General features: G+C 49.5%; 1 protein-coding gene across 5 annotated transcripts in view; it reads right to left on the bottom strand.

Moving 5' to 3' along the window:
• Positions 1-55: 55 nt before the first annotated feature.
• Positions 56-21996, bottom strand: part of PITPNM2 (phosphatidylinositol transfer protein membrane associated 2) — a 59181-nt gene continuing 37240 nt past the window's right edge. Inside the window, exons 13-25 of one of the 5 annotated variants that reach the window (XM_057385625.1) lie at positions 19661-19836; positions 19131-19301; positions 17077-17226; positions 12303-12467; positions 10316-10519; positions 8530-8678; positions 6228-6344; positions 5457-5573; positions 5008-5156; positions 4250-4399; positions 3984-4167; positions 2903-3031; positions 56-2649 (exon numbers count right to left, since the gene is read on the bottom strand). In XM_057385625.1, coding sequence (XP_057241608.1) covers positions 2338-2649; positions 2903-3031; positions 3984-4167; positions 4250-4399; positions 5008-5156; positions 5457-5573; positions 6228-6344; positions 8530-8678; positions 10316-10519; positions 12303-12467; positions 17077-17226; positions 19131-19301; positions 19661-19836 — 2173 coding nt within the window. In that variant the 3' untranslated portion in view covers positions 56-2337. The remainder of the gene's footprint in view (positions 2650-2902; positions 3032-3983; positions 4168-4249; positions 4400-5007; positions 5157-5456; positions 5574-6227; positions 6345-8529; positions 8679-10315; positions 10520-12302; positions 12468-17076; positions 17227-19130; positions 19302-19660; positions 19837-21996) is intronic. The other 4 variants (XM_057385626.1, XM_057385627.1, XM_057385628.1 and 1 more) reach the window with 4 other exon arrangements.

The raw sequence follows: 21996 nt of genomic DNA on the forward strand, positions 1-21996 counted from the left end.
TTATATATCCACTTTTTATGTTGAACATTTACATTCGCCTCTGTTTTACACTATCTACACGTAAGAAAATGTGAACATCTCGTCAACACAGGAAAATGTACAGATCATGCCTTGGTTTTGAGGAAAGGTGAATTTTGCGAAGGCCATATCCAAATTTGCAGAAATTATTTAGTGATGTGGTTTGGTGACTTCACAGGATGGATTGTGGCTTGGCTTCCTACTCAGATGGCATCTGTTTGATAGAACATTGGGCTAGCAAAAAGCTGGGACAAATTCACATTGTTTTCAAACCCAGTAAAAGCTCTGGATGTACATTCAGAGAGAACCAAGCTGAGTCAGCAGAAAGGGAAGTCAGTTTTTGGTAACAAGAAGCCATCAGGTACATTCTGTAATTGGATAATTACCAAAGAGAAGTGGTTCAACATTTTGCAGTCGGGTGTGAGCGCTCCAGGGGCTCGGGTGCCGGTGGCAGCTGGCACTGTCCCTGCTCTGCCTCGGCTTGGACCCTCCACACCACAAACACAGGAGCTGGATGAGTTGGGTTTGCCTAACGTGGCCCAGAGGCAGTGAGCAGAGCAGCGTTCACAGTGCTGTGTATCTCAGTGCGGCCCTCCTGCACCGTTCTTATTGAAACAGGTAACAAAATGAAGCAGCCAGTCTAAAAAATTCTCTGTTAGAAATAAGATCCTCAGAAGTAGAAAGTGATACAAAGACGGGAAGGTGTGGTGGGGAAAGCGGGGTTACACACAGTCGAGGAGCTCGGTAGGACTATAAAATCTCCATGTGAAGAGGCCAACTGGAGTCTGTGAATGGGCACCCCAGAACCTCCCCTGTGGATGCCCCTCCACCCCAGGGGTGTGTGCAAGGAGGGAACCTTCGCTGGCCCCAGAGGGACAGGACTGAGGGGCTTTTTGGCAAGCCCTGGCTCCAGGCACTGTTCCCTGTCCCTGTCTGGGTGTCACCGGGGTGCCAGCCCCTCTGCCACGCGCCCGCCGGCTCGCCCAGCAGCACAAACCCAGCGCCTCAGGCACATCCACTGAGGAACACACCAGAAAAATTAAGATATGGCCTTTTCTTAAGGTTGCCTGACATTGTTGGCACACTTCCTTACAGTCTCCTTACTGCTGGAAAAACTTCTGCACAGATTGTTTGTTTTTTTAACTATGTACATATATATATGTGTGTGTGTGCATATATGTATAGATACACACACACACCCTGGCTTAGCAATATTTCATTTTCATGCACTACAAACACCGGTGTAGCTACATGAGATGGTAACAGGTTTCCATTCTAAAAATCATCAGTGCAAAAAACAATGAGGTTTTACAGTTCAGTAACTACAGGTAAAAGAAGCAAGTCTAGTTCCCATGAAAGCTGCTACTGAACTTGGAGAGAACCTGGGAAGAAAAGAAGTCTCAGAGGTGGGTGTTGAGAGAGTCAGACCCTGCATTTGGATGAGTAGAACTGCAATGCAATCCAGCTGCTGAGTGCCTTCAGCTGCTCCCAAATATATGGTGGTTACTTGTTGGAAATAATACATAGCAGGACTATTTGGAGACTTTAACAGCAAATTAAGTGTCTGAGGTTTGTAACAGCTCAAACAAAATAGCTTGTATTCCTCTTTAATAGATCAACACATTAAATTCCATCGGCTTCTAAAAGGTCTCTTTAAAAAATAACAGTAAYAACAATAAGGACCCCGCTGTCTTGGGCACGGATCTGCCGACATTCTGCCTCTGCCAAGGGCATCGACACAGCTTCAGCTTTGCCCTGCACCAACTCCTCGAGAACGCGGCTGCACTCGGAGCTCTCTGTGCAGGTAAAGCTCTCGGTGCTCTGCCTGGCACAGCCCACGACAAATCCCTCACTCGGGGCTGGGGGAGCAGYGAGTGACCCAACCCCGATCCCCTGTGCTGGCAGAGCCCCCCTGACTCCCAGGACAGCCCAGAACAAGTTCCCCCAGCCTCATGCCCTGCTGTGGCTCTGAGGACAGCGCTCGGTCACCGGATCGGAGCGATGGCTGACAAGGCGAGGAGGCACGTATTTACAGTCACGGACCCTGGATAAGAGAAGGAGGCAGGAGAGAGCTCCATCTTCCTCTGGAGRCGTCCCCCCCGATTTCCAGCCGTTCCTTGGGCTCACGCTGCACAAACCTGACGCTCTCGCTGCAAGGCCTGCGCGTTCTGCGTGGCAAACATCCTGTCTCTTCCCAGAATACCATTTTATTAGAGTAGCACCATATTTACCCTTCCAGCCCGAAACGCCGGCCTCGTCCCTCTTCCCTTTTGTTTTCTCCTCCGGTGGCTGCAGCTGACAATCCCGGCTCCRGCCCGGCTATTTCTGCCCCAAGAGGCCGGACTCGAGGCGGGAGGCGGCGCTGCGGCCCCAGCAGCCCGTGGCGATGCTCATGCTCCTCTGGCTGCGCTCCCTGTCCCTGTCCTTGTCGCTGTCCGACTGGCTCTGGGTGCGCTCGGAACGGGACGAGATGGTCCTCAGCAGGTGGTTCCTCTTGCGCAGGAACTCGGCCTGGCTGGGCAGCCCGAAGCTGCCCTTGCGCAGCGCCATGCGCGTGGTGTTCTTGGCGGGGCGCGCGCGGTGGTTGTACTCCAGCTGGGCCAGGTGGGCAGCGTAGCCCTCCGTGATGAACTGTGGGGTGAGGGCAGGGGTTAGAGGGGTATGACACCAATCCCTGAGAGCCACTGGCAGCCAGGTTTGTTCACTCTGCCGGGTTTTGTGGGGTGACAGCCGTGGCACCGCTCAGACACGATGTGGCTCTGCTACCTGGGACAGCTCCCACCCCGTGGGCCAGCACCAGCTCAGCCACCAGTCCTGKGATGGCCAAATTCCCACCTTCCCTCCCACAGGGACACCTCCAGGGCTCAAACAAGATGGCTCCTACCTGACACTGGCTCTGCAGCTTCTTGGTGGGTCTGCCAACGATGTAGATGTGYGTGGGCGGGAGGCTGATGGAGCTGTACACAGAGATGTCCTTGGTGGATCCGTACGCCGCGTGGATCCGCATGTGGAGCTGGGGACAGAGGGAGCAACAYGTGGTCAGGACACACAGGCACCCTGTGCTGCTCAACAGGCCGGGCTTTGGGCTCCCCAACAGCCTCTGTGGGGATCTCAGGTCACTGGAACTAATCTAAGTTCCCAGCTGGATAATGAAGCRCCCAGTGAAGTGCTAATTAACAGAGCTGGGAAGGTTCACAGGCCACAACAAGAGGAGTGACGGCAATCCAAGAGCAGATCTCCACTGGCTGATCCACAGCTTACCCCTGAGCTCTGCAGGGACAAGGATTCTGCACAATTCACTGCCTGGGGGAGAGGAGCTGCATCCCCCTGCAGGAATCATCAGCTGGGAATGTTSCCCTCCACAGCCCAGCTGGGCAGAGGGAGAGGGGCAGGCAGCAAAATCTGCTGCTTTCCAGGGATTCCTCTGCCTCCAGTGTGAGCACAGAGCAGCTCCTGGACAGCCCTTTCTGTTCTGGTCTGCAGGAGGGGCTGGCAGGGGACATGTGGACACTCGTGCCAGCTTTGCACCCAGAACCACAGACAGGCCAGCTTTGAGCCCAGAACCACAGGTCAGGGACATGGAAAGGGAATYTCTGACCCAAGGCCATTTCTGCAGCAGCTCCATCCCCTCTCAGTCCTGCTGTCTGCACCACAGGCAGCCAAAAAGCCACCAAACAGGGTAAAAAAGTGCATGTGTGGGGAAGGGAGGCTCTGCTGCCTCTGTTCCATTAGGGCTTTGGTGCTGGGAGGAGCAGTGATGAAATGGAGCAGTGCTGAGCAGAGGCAACACAATTTAACAGCACAGACACTTTTGTAGAGCAATAAAAGGATGAAAATAAAATGAACAGATTAATCTTCCCCTGCAGGTCACATTGCTGCCAAGAAGACTGGTGCTGACAGGGGAGATTGCACGAGGAGCAATCTAAAGCTGTGCCACGATCCCATTCCAGCAGAGCCGGGCTTACGTCGGTGATGAGGGATTTCAGGAAGTTGGCCTTGTGCCGCAGCGGGTCGTGAACGAGCCCATCGCAGAAGGACACGATCCCGTGGGGGAAGTTGTGCTGTGCTAACCACGCCACCACCCTCTGCTTCTGCATGTCAGGGCGGCCCGTGACATAGATTATGAGGTAGCCGAGGTCTTGCCAGTGCCTGCAAGGAAAGGCACGAGTCAGTGCATTGCAGAGCAAGGCCAGTGCCCCAGACAGACCCAGTGCCCCAGCTCTGCCCTGACCTTACAACGTCCACGGCCCCGGCGCGGACTTTGGGGTCGCTGCCCATGATGGASACGCTGGCTGCGAAGGAGCCGTCGATGCTGAACACCACAAACTCCGTCCCCTTGGGCAGCACCGTGATGTAGCTGTCAGCAAACGTGTGGTCACCCCTGAGGGAAGGGATGAAGGTGCTTAGAGGCATCAAAACATCCAGAAAGCATCACCGAGTCCTGCAGAGCACCATGAGCCAAAAGCAGCTCCCAAATCTGACCCAAAGGCTCCAACATTGCCACCCTCAGGGCAGTAACAGGCATTGTGTGAGGGTCTCTGTGTTARAATGGGGATAGAAAAGCACTCTGGGGCCTTGGCAGAGACTCAAAAGTTACCCCCACAAAACCCTKGCTGGGTTCACCACCGAGAAGATGCTCCCCTCCTGCTCCCAGAGCCCAACACCAGCAAGTGGAGCTGAGCTGAAGCCCCTGGGCTGTGAATCACCACAACTGCAGAGTCCTGTCCCTCAAAGACAGGTTCATGGCCTTTAAAACATGCTCACTCGTGCAGTTTTGCAGACGGCCATGAGGCCTTGTGGTGCAGAAAACCTGCTCCTGCAGCGGTGATGCAGAATGACATGTGGATTTTCCCCTTAGAGCTGCAGATTCCAAGTGGCTCTGAACCCAACGACCATGTTCTACAGTCACCCCAGGCTCTGAACCCAACCCACCACGTTTTACAGTCGCCCCATTCCTCCTGTGCTCCCCTGTGAGCACCAGGCCCTCACCTGACCACCATCTTGACGGGGTAGACGCCGATGCCGAGGCGCCGCTCCTCGGGGATCTCGTAGGAAATCCTGCCACTGCTGTTGCTGATCTCCGTGTCGAAGTACACCCACTCCCCCGATGGTGGCTGCGTCATGATGTGGATGTCCACCTGGAACAGCGAGGCTGCGTCACCCAGAGGGACACACCAAGAACATCCCACCAAGAACATCCACACCAAGGACATCCCACTGAGCCCCTTTGGGTCCTGCCCCACTCTCTGTGCTTCATGGATCTGAGCTGGGAACACCCAAACATCGGGGGCTGCAGTGAAACCAGGCCCTCCAGGACAAATCCTATTAATGTGGGAGGCACCCACGAGCAGGGACCAAGGGAGGAGCATTGACAGCACCACCTCTGTTCCTCTGTCCCACAGTTCTCACACGGTGACAACCCCCAGCACACACAGTACCTTCTCTCCCGTGAGGGTGACCATGTCTAAGGGACCATACATGAACCTCCCAGTTAAGGTCTGGGGCCCATCTTCGTTAGCAATGGTGTCGTTGATCCTGTGGTTGGCTGTGACATTCTGCACGAGGCAAGAAGGGAAAAGGAAAAAAAAAATAAACAGTTTGCAGCAATGGATAACCTCCCAGGGAAATGCCAAATATAACCGGACAAACTGGAGCATGGGTTCCTCTGTGCTGTTCCTCCCCTCCACCCTTAGCTCTGGGAAGAGTGTGACCTGTGGCAGAGGTGAGGCTCTGTGCCCTGCACTGAAGGCTGGACTGGAGCTCTGCAGAGCCAATTTCCATGGCAGGTTGTACGTGCAATTCTGCTACTCTCTATTAACTCTCCCACTTTGGAATTAAGAGGAAATACAAACAGCTGCCAGAGAAATCTGCTGATATTGTTCCAGTTCTAGCACAGAATTGCTCTCTCAGAAACTGGAGACTTTACTGGGAGCAAAGGGCATTTACTGAGCTGAGAATTGGTATTATTGGACTTGGAAAGACGTTCCGTTCTGACTCGTTCCCTGACCCATGGCCAACGCTTCCTGCTTTTTACAGACTCAAGGCTAAGAGGAGACCTTGCTGACACACATCTTTTGGGTAGGACATAACCATTTTACAACCCAGGTAGGACATAACCACTAAAACAGAGCAGCAATGCAACAGAACCCTCAGGCTGTGCCCTGCCAGCCGCCCTCAGAGCAGTTTGTGCAGCCCCTAAATCCCCTTACCCGGAGCTTCACGTTGGTCCTCTTGCGGAGCCACTTCTCCCGGGGCTTGGAGGGGGTGAACACTGACACCTCCTTCCCATCCAGCTCCAAAACRCTCGAGTTCTCGTGTCTCATCACCTGCAGGAGGACAGATCCCACTGAGGCACCCTCCTCCTCCTCCTGCCTGGCTGTTGTGCATCTCTGAGCCAGCAGAGGATGGGCAATGCCTGCAGAGAGGCCCCTGAGTTCACTGCTGCACCTTTGGCTTGTCCACTTGCAGCATTTACAGGACCAGTGGCCTTTTCTGCACTGGCCAGCACTGACTTAACCATGGCAAGGTTTTTAGATTGTCAGGAGGTACAAAACTGACTCAAACACAGCAGGATGGGAAGCAGGAACCCACAGAAAGGAGGCTTAAATCCCACCGAGGTTGCTCTTAAGCTCTAGAAGGGAAAAGGCAGAAAAACACCCAAAGGCTGGGGGACTCCTCAAACACTCACAGGACTGCAGGACTGGGAGGTGACGCTGCACACAGAACTCCAAAACTGGCAACAGACCTTAGTCACCAAAAATTAGGAAGCCTCCTAAATGTGGGCTCTTTTACAAGGTCTTGAACATATTCTGTGAGGTCAGCAGCTCTCCAGCTGAGCTCGGCTGACATGGGCCAGCTCTCTTKGCTGAGCTGAAGCTGGTTTTCATCCAGTGAAATGGAAAAAGGACCCCAGGGAGGATGAGCTTGCTGGGGCGGGAGCTCATGGAAATCCAATGTAAACAAAATAACAAGTTTTACAGAAAATTATTTAAATCAGGAATGTATTTTGAATCCTATTTGGGTTTGTTTTAACAAGATTTAGTCTTTGGAGGCTAAAACTATTCAACAGCTTCTTTTTACATTTTGTCCARAGATAACTTTCAAAGGCCATTAGAAACAAATCCTTATTAGGGGAAGCAATTGTGTGGTGCTGGGGAAGGACAAAGGAGAAGACAAAGGATGAGAAAAACCCTGGTTTTAAGGCAAAGAGGAGTGAACAGAGACAGGCACTGGGCAATGGGGTGCCAGACTACCCCAGCAGCCCCAGCAGGTTTAGAATGGATGSAGTACCTCCAGCTACTCAAGGTTTGAAACCCCACACAGTGCTACAGAGCCAGGTTTGGGCTGAACCCTGAGGAAGTGGCTATTTCCCGAGTGTGAGACTGTTGTGACTGTTCYCCCTCGTGCACAATGAGAGTTCTCTCTTCTTTCCAGCCCTGGTAGGTGAGTTTGATGTGGGATCACTGAGCCAGGAGCTGGAACAGCCYRGGAAKAGAAGGGTCTCCCTGGATTATCACYGTGCTCAGCTGCCACCGGCRCTAACACCRCTCTTGTTTATGGTTCTCGCACTATTTAGAAGATAACACTGAGAAAGTTTGCCAACAAAATCATAAATAATTGAGAGCTGCAGTGGAGGAGGCTGGAGGAGAACCAGGAGGGTTTAGCAGCTGAGCTCACATAAAGCAAACCCGGCGCCGAARTGGGCAACACAAACCACAGAGTTGCTTTGAGTTTTGTTTTTTCCAACTCCATGCTCTAAGTGTCGTTCCCTGGGGAATTCATATTTTGTAARGCAAATAACTCCCCCTCATCCCCACGGAACTGAAGGGAAAATATTTCTTTTAGGGAAAAACAAATTTTAGAGAATAAATTTGAATCTCAGCCCAAATATAGGTTGATAAAATCGGAGGTGTCAGACAGCAGCAATCCCCATTCTCCTGGCCCTAGAACCTCTTTGTGCTGAAGGAACGAGGACTAAATCCCAATGAATTCCTAGAGGAGACAACAGTAACTTAGMAAGGCAAAATGGAGAAGTGCATTCTGCCTATCAATTCGTGTTGAATTCATATTAAACTTCTCTGGTTTTATTATATCTGGGGTGCTGTTTTTATTTGTACTTCGAGAAGTTTCATTTTCAGCTTTGAGATCCAGCCTGGCACACACAGAGCACAGATCACTTCAAGAAACAGGTGTCACTGACCTTTGCCACTGTGACCTGATAGGAAACTGCCCTGAGCTCTGTGACCCTGGTGAGCCCATCTGAAACCTGCTCTGATGATAAACCCAGCCCCAAACCAAGCARCTGTGACAGCACATCCATGAAGTTTTCATGTGTGCAGCTCCACCAACACCAGAGCTGAGAAACAACAGCAAGGGCAACAAAATGGATCTGTGCGGGCAAAGGGTGTTTTTCATTTCGATGCAACAACAAGTCTTATGGAAGGCACACTGGAAAAAACAACCCAAATGTTTTCAAGCCTAAGGGAGATGAGGGAGGGAGGATGATTGTACCTGTCTGAGCAGGAAGGAGACAACGTCCGTGGACTCCCAGTAGCTGGCGTGGAAGAGGTGAGGCAGCGCCACGGTCGGGAAGGCTGTCAGGGCATCGGGGCAGTACAGGGCGTAGTCAATCCGCTTGGTTCCCCACCACTTGGCAGCAACTACAGARGCAAAGCACTCGTTCAGACAAATGGGCTCCCAAATGGCATTTTCGGGGCTCTGGCTCCTCCAGGAGGCTGCTCCTGGCTGGTCCCGCTGCTCGGGGGAACAACCCAGCCAGGGCTCGGGGTTTGCTCACACCCGGGCACCAGCACTGAGCTCTCCCTGTTTAAGCAGAGAGGAAGGCACTGGAGGGCAGGTTAATGGCAGTTAGTCCAGACCCCAGGGAAGAGCCCAAGGCTCCTGTGCAAAGAGCCAAAACAGACAGCAACGCATCTCCCTGGAGCTGTGGGAGGAAGGATGGGTGTGCTCAGCCCGACTCCGGCCCTGCTTCCAACTCCTTCAGCTTTCACCAAGGAACTGCACCCAGGAATTGGCCACTAAAGAGCACTGGAAACTGGGAATCCACACAGAATGCTAAAAGGCACCACAAGGCAGGGAATATGGCACGTGCTGATGGGACTGGTAGTCCCCAACAAATCCTTACTGCCCTCCTGGGCAAGCGAGATGTCCGGCCCAGCCTTCCCACAGGCACAGACTCTGTGCTGGACACCTGAGAATTTGGGGACTTCTTTGCATGGGGAATGAAAAATACACTGGGATTTTGTGGGGAGCAGGGATACAAATAATACAGACAAGTTTGTCCCTCAGGGAGCCAACAACTCACACAGGAGCCTGAGAGCCACCCCTCACCCCRGGACACCCCCACACCTCAACTGTCCTGAACGCACATCCTGTCCCAATCCTTGGAAATGAGCAGCTCTCAGTCCAAAGCCTCAGACCCCAAAGCCATGGGCTGCTTTCCCAGCAGCAAAGACTCCTCAGTGCCTGTGCATTCTGCCCAGAAATGCAGCCAAGGAAAGAGAAGATGGAGATCAAGAGAGCAGCAGAAGAATTTTGTTTGTGTTTGCATGCAGGATGCAAGCTGGGCTTTGACAAGGGCTTCCTCAAGCTCGCTTTGTCTCWGTGACAATGTTCCCTTTTTAAGGACTTCCAGGAAAGCTGCCAGGTTTAAGGTACAATGCACACACCCCTCTGCTAAGGGAAATCTGKCTGGTGATGAGCACAGATGCTGAACTCAAAAGATGGATCCACCAGCTCCTTCCAGACACCTGCAAGGTGCAGAGGAATATGGATTCAGYACAACCCCACAGCCCTGGCTGTGCCAAGTGCCCAAGCCACCCCATCCTGATRGTCCCCACTTTTCTGAGCCATGGGAAGAAGGAGGAGGGTTTGAGAGACCAATATTGTTTTTCCAGAGAACACAGGCACCTCCTCGCAGCCATTTCTGACTCCCTGCCTTCCAAACTGACAGCTCCAGCTCAAGTCCCAACCTTCCATTCCTCATGCAAGCTCCCAGCTTGGGTGATTTCAGATTCTTTAAGGAAGCAGACAGGACTGGCTCTTCCATGCTCGAAAGGAGGCAGAAGCGTTGTCCCCTCAGCTCTGCCCACAATTCCTGCTCCTGCCAAGTTGTTAGCGGTGTTACGATCSATCTTCGAGGCAAAGTGACAGAAATACTTGTTAAGATGCAATCAGAAACTGCRAGTGCCTCAGTGAAAGCGCAGAGATTTGTTGTGAAGTTCTGTGACTATGGAATGAGAGAGGAGATGGTCAGGAGTGGATCTCTCCAGAATACCTGTCTTGATGTCCAGGTCTGGTATCCGAAGAGCACAGCCTGCAGCCCGGCTCCGTGGCCCTTTGAGCTTCCTTCCCTTGGCAGGGATTTGGTGTTTATGCTGCCTACGCCTCCTGAACGAGCTTTGGGTGGGGGATTTGTGAGGGAGGGCAAGTTGGGACAGAAGGCTAAACCCCCTACAATGATTAGGGTGGTGTTTGGTTTCTAAAAGGAAAAAWAAAATATATAAAAAAAAAAAAAAAAGCAGAAATCACACTTATTATTATGGCACTGATTTCATCCTCCACCAACTCATGGTACCAGGGGAGCTGCACCCCAGGGAGGCTCTGGGGAGGGAGCCGTGGTTTTGTGGTGCCTCTTCAGCTCTCCCTGGGGATAAACATGGATCACATCCAACCCTCAGTGCCACAGCTCCACGTTACCACCGCACCAARGAGGATGAGAGCAAGAGCTGCAAGGGCAGAGCTGGAGCTCGGGGGACACTCGGAGTCCAGGGAAGGAGCTGGGACAGCACATGGGGCTCTTCCTCCCTGATTCAGGAACAGGCCTTGRTGGCTCTGTGGAGGATTCAATTACACAAAGCAGAAGCTGCACAATGTGGGGGAGCATGGGGAAAGCAGAGTGAGTGTTGTGTGATCCAACCCTGCAGCAGCTYGGGACAAAATCCCTCCATGGGACACACCAGCCTTGGGGCATCACCCTGGCACAAACACCTCCCCAAAAAGCAGCACCATGTCCCAGCCAGCAGCTCCCTGTGGGTGGGAAACCAGCACAAAACAAACACCTTCTCCCCCAGGAGCTGCCTCCCAAGCAGATTCCTATTTAGCAGGGCTTGGTGAGACTCAGGAAAGTGRAAAGATGCACACGGGGAGTGCGGTGTCGGCTCTCGGATGCACTTGGAGCAGGAAAACCTCGTTTGTCAGAGAAGGTATTTTAGTGCTGCTGCTGAGTGTTGCCTCAAACAGGGCAGGAGGTTACAGCAGCCCCTGAGCAGCGCCCACAGACCTTCAACAACTCATACCTGCCTCCAGGAGCATTATTAACCTCAGCAATTAATTACGGAGTGAGTAATTCACAGCTCGTGCCAGGAATGTATCTCTAAATTTTTGACACCTTCTGGGAAYAGAGTTTGGGCTGAAAATTTTTTCAGCATTTTTTGTTTTAATTTTTTTTTTAAATTTGTATTTTCAGCCTTTTTTTGGTCTGAGCTATCAGAGGTCCATGAGAACAGAGTGTTTATCTCACACCTCAGCTGAAACAAAGAAGGGGCTGAGCCATTAACAAAGTCTGTTATTCTCCACTTACAAAGTCTATTCTTCTCCACTGTAGTAGTCAGGAAGTTAGGCAGGTCTTGGGAAAAATAATAAATAAAAAATCCCTTTTTTTCCTCATTCAGCTCTGGGAAATGGGTCATAACTGACTGGGACTGTCCTGAAGACTGCAGAAGAGCTGAATTTCTAATGCAAAGTAATAAATGTTGTGCTCAGAACCAACCTGTCCTCACCTTTTAGCATTACAGAGGGGTTTATTCATCCTGGCTTTGTGGGCCACATTTGAGGGATCTGCACTGAGCCACATCCTGCATCACCCATCTGGCATCAAGGGCTGATCCCAACCAGCTCTGCATGACTTACCATGGCAGCACAGAAACCTCCCTGTGGGTTAACCCTCACCACACACAGATGGTGCTCAGARTTAGCAATTATTATCCTTTTTTCAACCATTTCTCACCAGCAAGGTCCAACACACACAACACAGCCGCGATCCCTGCATGGCCATGGAATCCATCCCCTGTTCTTCCAGGGGATATGGCAGCACATRGCACTGGCTATGCCAAACTGGGTGAAGGCAGAGTTAATTCCAAGCTTTTGGAAGGTTATGGATGGGAAGCACCCCCCGGACAGACGGATGGACAGAAGCTGCTCGGCCCGAGCGTGGTCTGAGAGCGGAGCGGCAGCGGTGGAGCCTCGCAGGGTGCAACACTTACTGTTGGCTATGTTGGAAGCAGTGAAACTGTCTGCCATTCCTGAGACCTGGCTGGCAATGCTGATCTCACTGGCTCTCCGGAAGCCCCTGAACTGAGGGGCTGAAATGGGGGTGGACAGGGACGCGTTTTCCACGAAGACGGCACCATGAGACTGAACAACATCTGCTACAAAGTTGAAACAGGGAAATCAAAATATTAGACCAAACAGACAGAGGCTGGGCAAGATGAACTCGGGGTRGGGGGGAGGAAGGTGGCAAACAAAGCTGGTAGGTGCAAAAAACTTTTCAGAACTGATTGGAATGAAACAAAAACACCCCACATTTATTGAAGCTCTGGTTTGAAAAGAAAGCAAACAGCACAGCAGGCAGACATGTGGCTGGAGGAGCAGTCTTTGATTGAGAAAAGCAAAGTAAGGAGCTCAAAAAACAGATCCAAAGAAAAATCCAGGCAGACTTATTCAAGCAGCAATAACAAGCATGTGTCATACATAYAGATGTGAGTATACACAATTTTATATATTCACATCGAGACAAAATAACCAAGGTAAGGAAAACAACAAAAAAAAAAACCAACCTTAGAAAGGGGTATTTGTTTTCTTGAGGTATTTAAATTTAAATGAATGTCTCTAAGATAGAAGCATTATTAAAAAACAAAAATCAAGAAAACATCTTCATGCCTGGCAGGGRCTAAATTTGGGCTTGTATTTCATTGCTGAAGGATAAAATAAGTAAGGGCTACTGAAGGGAGTCTGGTGCTGAGCACCCTTATCTCCCATCAGTCAGCATATCAGGGAGCACTCAGACTCCATGAAAATAGAGATTTTTGGTAMAACATGCAGGTCTGGAGTTTTAAATCCCAACCTGAAGTTTACCAAGTTAGGCCAAACCCCWTAGTACATAAATACAAAAAGGAGGGTTTAAAATCATGCTCACACAGACCTTATACACAGATGGGAGGGAAAAGGACCTCAAACACTCAGGAGTGGCAAAATGAGAGATGCTGAAAGTCACGCTAAAACCTCTGCATTTCAGCTTTCTCTCTGTCACAATGCCAGGGCCATCCACCCTCTGTGGATGCCACGAGGCCAAATTCAGTGGGATATCCCACTCTCCTGCAGGGCAGAGGTTTGTGATGCCAACACCAGGTGCTCACAGCAGGCAGCACCAGGGTGGCAGTAACATGCAAAAGCAAAGCAATTCTTTATGGTTTTAGGGTTGCCCATCTCTGCTGCACTTGAGGAGCAGCACCTGGATTTATTCCTGGCTATCAGACAGGAGATACCACAAGGAACATGAGTTACTTTACTCACACCTTGCTCCCACACACCAACATTCTCCACCTATTCCAGCCTGCTTAGATATCCCTGGATTTAATCCCAGCACACAGCTGACACAGGGCGTTGTTTTGGCAACTGGTTTATTTTAATATCAGTCTTTTTTTTTTGCTTGGGGCCACTGATTTTCTCCCTCCAATCTCTCAGTAGCGTCTGTGCCCACACAAATCCTCCTGCAGCCGAGGGAGAGGGAACGTATGAAGCAGAAAATGTGTGCCTAAGTGTCAGTAACAGAGTTCTGCTCTCTGCAGGGAAAATCAGGCCACAAGCTGCTCTGTGTAAAAGCTCTGTGGACTGTGAGATCTGAGCCTTAGCGGGAGCCTGACCTGCTGATGAGCTGCACACAAAGCCCACGTTGTGCCTGAAAGGCCAYCAGCAGCATCATTTTCTCAGCATTTCCCCCTCCTGTCACCCTGCCTCGAGCTGTTGGTGGTCAAGGTTGTGACCAGTAGCCACAGCCCAGCTGGTCACACCGGGCCAGTGCTGCTTTCTGACTGTATAAAGCACCTGAAAGAGCAAGAATAGGAATCCAAGTGGAGAACAGGAGCTGCACTGAACCCCACAAAGGTCTCACGGGCAAAGGATCTCATTCCTTTTGCTGGGGGACCTGGAACAATCCTCTCCTCCCTGGCCACCCCTCCCTGTCCTTTCTCTTTCCTGTGAGATCCTCCTGTGCTCCTGCTCTTGTGTCACCAAATGGGTGCTGAACCTCCTCAGATGCCAGTGGAGGTTTGGCTTTGTCTGTGACAGGAAAAACACCAGATTTTGGTTTAACCACCAGAGAAACCTGAATTTCTTCCTCTCCCTTATGCTAAAATGCCCGTGGCTTGAATTAGGAAGACACACTCAAGAGAGTTCCAGGAGGAAAAGCTCCTGCCTGGGGTGGCCACAGCTTTGACTCCATTAGTCCATCCTCACTTAGCTCTGCCTGAACTTCATCTCCTTTTTTGAGAACCCAGAAAGTGAATAAAGGAATAAACAGTGGGATTTTGACCTTGTCCTTTTTTAGCCAATCTCGTTTTCCTGGGCCTGACCAGGGATTTTGGAACATAATGAGTTTGCAGCAAAAGCACCCAACTCAACAGCCCTTCCAGCCCCATCCTGATTAAAATCAGCAGAACAATTCCCACTCCTGTAGAATCCTGAGGTGTTTTAGCATTACTGAAATGTTCAGTTCAGCACTGCCTCTGGAGTCTGCTCTGCAGGGGATGAGGTGCCACCTGACAGCAGCGCTGCCCTGCTCCTGCCCTTGCTCTTGTGCTTCTCTCTTTTCCCAAGCTACACACCCTCTGACCCTGAGAAAGGGCAGTTACTAAGAAAAATGAAGGGCAGAGCAGGAAATGTGGAGAAAACACTGTTTTATGCATTACAACCCCCTCAGAAAAGCTTCCTCCACACCAAAGCTGCAGCGACAGCAACTTCCAAAGAAAATCCTGAGACCTGCCTTGCAGAAAAAACCAAAAACCTAGCAACCTATTTCCTAAATTTGTGTATTCTCTGCACCAAGTCCCTCGTGCAGTGGCTTTGAAACCAAGGGGGTTTTCTTGGGGAGTGTGGTGAGCAGGCTGGGATGTCACAGATGCTGCCATGCTGGCTCCTGGGCTCATCCCCAGGCACAGCTCAGGTCCTGCTGGCCACGGGGAGGGTTTCCAGGCAAGCCCAGAGTGAAGCCAGCAGGTCCAGCAGCAGCAAGCCCTTTAGCAGGATTAGCTGCTGCTCTGTCCCTCGGTGAGGACAGAGGTGTCCTGTTCACTGCACTTTGTGCTGTGACTCAGGGCCAGGATGAGGAAGAGAAACCCAACTGGAGCAGTGCCCAGAGCACCCTCCCAGCAGGAACCACATGGCACAACCCATGCCATGACCCAAGCTTTGACTGCACTTGCAAAGCAGGGAAGACAAATCACATTTTTTTTTTTTTAAGCCTACCTATGAATCTTTAATACTCATTTTGGTGCTGTGCTCTTTCATTTTTCACTCATTTGTCAATGCCCTTGTAAGTGAACAGCCCTGAGCTGTCCTCTCAAGGTAAGTCCTTGGGGTACCTGAATGACAGATTTTGAGATTTGCTATKTGGAGACTGAGCTATTGCACCAAAGTGGGAAATACTGAAAGCAATCAAAAAAGATGTACAGTTCAATAAAAGCAAAAAGATTAAAAAACACAGAAAAGCCAGCCAGCTGCTCAGCACGGGCCAGGCCCTGCTTGCACTGGAGCCACTGGTCAGTGCTGGGCACTCTGCAGTCRCTACCCTGAGATCAAGAGGAATGAATTTCTGTTGTTTTGTGATTTTGGAAATCTCCTCCAGTCCAGTGGCTGAACTGGGATTCAGCACTTGCTACAGGCACATCAAGAACTGCTTGGACACACTGTGCTTTTCACCCAATGTGAAAACCAGAGAATCACAGAATCCTATAATGGTTGGGGTTGGAARGRACCCTAAAGATCATCTAATTCCAGCCTCCTGCCATGGGCAAAGGATGCTTCCACAAGCTCTGTGCTCCAAAGTGATCAATGAACAGTTCCAGATCCTTCCCTCTGCTTTATCACAAAACCTCACAGCACAGGAAACGCGGCAACTGCACACCTGAAAATCATCTCCACTTTCAGGAGAGAGAATGCCCGGAAAATTCGGCGATGTATGAGCACATAAGAGCCCAAACTGCTTGGGGACAGTGAGGGGCAGCTTGTTAAAGACAGCAGAACCCAGCTCTCAATGCAAGACACCGAGAAAGGGATGAGAACAGGCAAGTGAGACACGAGGGAAAGAGAAAAACCAAAACAAAGGCAAGTCTCATCACAATTGCAGATGTAGTACCAGCCACAACCAGAATAAACGAGGCCATGCAGCACTGATGATGGAAGAGAAGGCAAAACAAATGCATTAAACTTGGCTTTTAAGGCAGGAGATGAGAAATTAATTTAAAATAACCCACACGCAGAACCACCCTGAGGTCTGAAAGCCTCGGTGCTGTGTTCAGCAGAGCCACGAGGAGTGTCCAAACAAGAAATACTCAAAGGGACAAAATCTGGTGTGACATGGRCATCAACTGGACTTGTGGGCACGGTGACTCAGGGCTGCTGGGGGGATCCTGCCTTTCCCAAGGGATCCTGCCCTTGGTGAGCACCACACCAGCAGGGCCACTCTGTCTCTGCCAAACTTGAAAAGCAATTTCAAGCAGCACAGAAGGAAAGCAGTCAGTGCATGGAAATATCTCCCTTTCTAGCATCAACACCAGAACAGGGCAGGGTTTATAATCCCAACCCTTTTTTCCCACAGTGGCTCTCCCAAACCCAAACATGATCCCCAGAGGTCATTCCACGTGGCACAGCCTGAGAAACAGCACCAAGATTTCAACTCCAGGAGGCAACAAAGTGATCTCCAAAAAAAAAGGACCCCAAGAACCCAACACCACAGACAGTACGGAAGTGTAGATTACACACACTCAGCACAACCAGCACTTTTATTGGAAACATCTTGCCAATTCAGTACGGGAACGGGGATACTTGTTTCCATGAAGCTGTCCTGGTGCTGGAGAGCACCCAGAGGGCTACTTTCCATGAGGAGGATGGGATTGTTCTGGATTGTCTCAACTAGAAGCAGATGGGGAAAAAAAAAAAAACATAACAGAAGGACAAAGAACAACAGACATGCGGCCACAAAGTGTTAAACATACAAACAATTACACCCCAGCACTTAATTATGAGTCTTCAATGAACAGACAACCTTCAAATTGAGTAAAAGGAACAAAACAGGGGTGATTTCCAAACAGACCAACATCAGAGATTAACTGGGAGCAGAGGAGAACACAACGATGGCATTTCAACAACAAAAACATCTTCACCCCCCTTCCTAAGCCAAATCCATAAATACACAGCAGATCCAGAGAAATCTTTTTTACTATGAGTGGAAAAAATATGCTCTAAGGGGAGAATCAGACTCACAGCCTACACAGTGCAAAGCACAGGAGTAAGCAGGGATGTGAGTTTGATTCTGCTCTGCAAGTTCATTGAAATGAAACTGGGACCAGCATTTAGTACAGATGGGAAAATGGGGGAAAAAAAAAACAGCCTAAAAGGCTTTTTGAATTGTGGACTCCCAAAAAAAGCTATCTGCATGAGGAGATGTGCACAGGCAGTGTCACACAAGGTTTTTTTACAGAGCCAATTATAATTGAGCACCTGAATTTTACGTGATCAGCAAAACATCCAGCTTTATTATTATAGCAGCAATTAACTTTTCTGGAGTGCCCTCCAGTGAACACTAACTTCAGGAGCAGCCTGGTGAATCATGGTTTGTCCTTCTGGGTAATGTGTCCATCACAACACGGACTCTAATGGAAAGGAATGGCCTGTTACTTTCTGATAAGCAAATGAAGAGGCTTTGTCTTACAGGAAAAGAGAATTTAAAGGTGGTTTTTGTCAGTTTTATTCATCATGGCAGAGCAGTATCTCTTAAAGTAACAAAGCTCAGAGCTGGAGAAGGTTTTGCAATCACTCTGCCCTTCTCACAGTAGAGCTAATTGCTGTTTAACTTCACTGCATAGCAAGTGTCTCTCCAAACACAGCCAACTCAGAGGAGGCTCTGATATTCCTTCTGCTGTCCAGAATGATAACCAGAACACAGGTTTAGTGTCAATGGGGCCTCTGCCTCTGGGTTCAGTGAGAACAAGGGTTTTGGAATGTATTTAAGAGAAAGAAGATAAGATGTTTAGCTATTTTTTTTTAAGAAGCTCTTTGCAACTGATACCTAGAATACACCCAAAAACCAAATTGCTTTGCAAGTTGCTATAGATTCCCTGAGCTGTTGTAACTGGCCTGGGTACAAATGCAGCTGTGGGTGGATCCATTTTTAAAAAGTGTTGCAGCAAGATCTTGGCTAAATTTGACAAGTGAGTGGGGCCTGCAGAAAGCATTTGATTCACTTCATTAAACATGGGGTTTAGTTTGTGCCCATTTAACAAATCAGACCTCCAGATTCAGCCATTACAATCTTTAAARACTCTGATACATAAAAGGCCCCTTTCTTTGGATTTTTCAACTTTAAAATGATGCAAAAGATCACCAGAATTATCCAGCTCTAGTTATATAATCTTMATTTACTCCTGCATGATTCAAATATTAGACAAATGGGATTCAAACAAATAAATCATCATCTCACTGTGGATTCTGCTTCTTCCAGTCTTCTCTGGCCCTCCAAGTCCTAAATTCTGCCAAAATTGTGTTTCATTCACTCTCAAGCACCAGTCTGGGTGTAAAACAGAGGCTTTTACAGAGAGGTCACCACCTCATGGCCCTCAGCAGCTGGAAGCCCTGGTGTGCCAAACAACACCAGGCACTGATTTCATTGGAAGAAAACTCCTTTTCTGGTAAATCAGGAACAAGGCTAACACTACAGAGCCARTTCTCTTTCTCACCATTCCCAACTKCRTTGATGRCTTCATGTAAAATGTGGCTYTAACCCCTGAAACAGCTCCTGTGGGTCCAGAGTGACTTACCCAAAACAGCAGAATTGCCATCGCCCAGYGGGAACCTCTGGTACCGGGGAATATTGAAGGGGGGCAAAAGGTAAAACTTCCTCTCCAAAAGAGGCTCGAGGCGTGAAGCAGATGGGTCTGCAGGGTGGAACAGGTTATAGACCTGCTGACAAGCTGGTCTSAGCTGAAAGACTGAAAAGACAAAGAAAAAAAACCCTCAGGTATCAAAATATGACTTGTTAGAATATTGCAAATAGCTGTCTATAAAAAGGACTGTCAGGTTACAAAATTGCAAAKGATTTATCATCTCCCTCATCTCCCAGTTTACTCAACTGAAACAATTCATTACAATGTTTACAGACTCAAGAATTGCCCTGTACTTTTCATGTTTGCAATTGGTATAATCAGTGCTGGATGGAGCACACAGAAAGCTGCTTCTTTATGGGGCAATAAGTACGATACAAAAATGTTTGGGTTTAACCAGATTCCTGCAATTGCAGCAGGAGGTGCTTCCACCACCYACCAAGGGAGCAGTTTGCATCAGGACTTACTGTCAAGAGCTGGAATTACAGTTTTRCGCAGCGCAAGCACCAGACCCAAGGGAGAACCGAAGAGGAAGAAGTCGGTGATCTCAAAGTCAAACTTCCCAATGTTTCCTCCATCCAGCACCATGGAGCTGCTGGATCGCCTGGACGTGGGGTCGTTTCTCAGGACACTGGAATGTAAACTGGGGCAAGAACAGAAAATAAAGTCAGAACTGTATTCTCACTGTGGTTTCTTAATTAAAGCCTGGATTAGTGATTGACAGTGGGTATAATTTYTGTCTCTCCAGTGAAGGAATTGTGCTAATCAAMCACAATGACCTCATTGCACTGGCAYCATTTAAATGTACAARTCCAAGCTGCAAGTGGGTTCATTTACAYACCATCTCCTCAAGATGTTTTTTATCTTAAGGAGTCAAAAATCTTGGTAGCTGCTGTTATATAAAACACACCCAGCTTTTCCTCCCTCTCTCAGGYGTCAAATCTGTTTGCAAAATTCCACCTCTGTGTAGTGCAGGGCAATGCACAGTTTTAACATGGAAACTTAAATTCACATTTTCCTTGGACACTGAAGAAGAAGCAGTTTAGGTGAAAATCCTGGGAATCCACCCCCACATTAGGGGGAGTTGCTTCTTTGCAGTCTAGATCTGGGAATGTGAAATGACAGATGTGTAACACTGATACCTGGTTCAYAAAAGGCTTTCTGAGATGCTTCTGCTCCCACCCAAAAGCACTAAAGCTGTGAATTCCCTGCTCTCCAGGTTGTACGGATTCCAGTGGCAGCTGCAGTGGGTTTTCTYATTATAATTAGAAGCAGAGAGTTGAAGGCAGCACCAGCAGTGCCTTAAGAGGGTGTTTGCAAACACTTTAAAAAGCATCTGAACAGGTTCTATAAAACAYGCAGGAGAAATGGATACCACAAGAGTTGGGTTTAATAAAGAGTTTACTGGCCTGGAGTGTGGAATGATGGAAATTCAAAACAAAACCCTGGGTGATGACCAGCACTTGTCACACCCTCCACTTCTGAGAGCAGTGACACCCAGCACTGCTGAGATCCCCAAACCACCCACAGCACCAGAGCTGCTGCTCACAGACCCCTCAGGGACAGCCAGCCAGCCCAGGAGCTGCTGCAAACGCTCACATTTTTGGGGAAGAAAACCAGTTTTCACGCAGACTTTGTTTTTTTCTGCTCAGGCAAATAACGCATCATCCCAGAGACAGCTCCTGTGCTGAGCAGAGTTCCCAAAGGATGCTGAACCTCYGCCTGCTCCTGCTGTGTTCCCGTGTTCCCTCTGCCACACGCACACACACAGCTCTGCTCTCCCGTTCCCAGGCARGGAATGATAAGTTACTTATGCCAGACACACACACATCAGGAGAAGTCAAAACAGCGGTGTCAGAGCGGGAGGAACGGGAGGTTACAGCAGTGACAGCTAAAGGAGCGTGTTCCTGTTGCTGTGATGCAAAGGAKCCTGCCTGAGATCACAGTGAAGAGCTGCTCAGCCCCAAAACGCAGCTGAGAACAAGGAAACTTTGGTGGAGCCACAATTGCATGAGCTATTGCATGAAATGCATCAAGTTTGCTGTGTGTGACAAGTGCAAAGTCATTTAGAACACGCTCAGCTTTGCTGCCAACAAAGGCACCAGAGGAAAAGCTATCCCGATGGCAGGATGGGTGCAGGAGGGGTTTGGTGTMATCCACACAGCACTTTGTGGGGAAGGGAGGGAGCAGAGCAGGCACAGCACTGAGAAATTTGGACAGCTGCTCTCCTTTTGCCGGGAACTTGGTATCATCTTTTCAGCAATCAAAGGAAATGAGAGCCAAGGGGAACTCTGGATCCGTCATGCTCCAAACAACCTACAGTGCCCTGTTCTCCCTTTAAAAAGCAGCAGATGCACTGTGTGCATTAATTAAACAAGAGCTTATGGATTTCAGAAGCAAATCAACTCATTTACAATAATACAAGTACAGCACAGCCAGAAATAATGGAGTTGTGCAGAAGGACTGAATTTAAAAATAAATGTGTGATTGTAATCTCCAGATGCTGCTCTGGCTTGCTGGGCATTATCCCAGAGAAGTGGGTAGGTCTGATACATGAATAAAAATGAGTGTCTTTGGCACAGGCTGAAATCTGCAGTGGGCATGGACAGAAAGGTCCCTGTGTGCCAGGCTGCCCGTCTGCCSAGCCCAGGAGGAAAGCTCAGCTCTGCTCTGCCAACCTCCTGCTCCAAGCCACGTCACACCAGGGCTTGGTTTTCACATGGGAAAAATCCCTTCTAGGTGGAAGAGGCCAGTGGGGCATTCTGCTGGTGCTGGCTGGGAGAGCAAGGGCCTGGGATGGGCA

The sequence above is a fragment of the Malurus melanocephalus genome, unplaced genomic scaffold, assembly GCF_030028575.1.
Source record: "Malurus melanocephalus ecotype Western Australia unplaced genomic scaffold, MMel_1.1 scaffold_849, whole genome shotgun sequence".
In the NCBI taxonomy this organism is placed as follows: Eukaryota; Metazoa; Chordata; class Aves; order Passeriformes; family Maluridae; genus Malurus; species Malurus melanocephalus.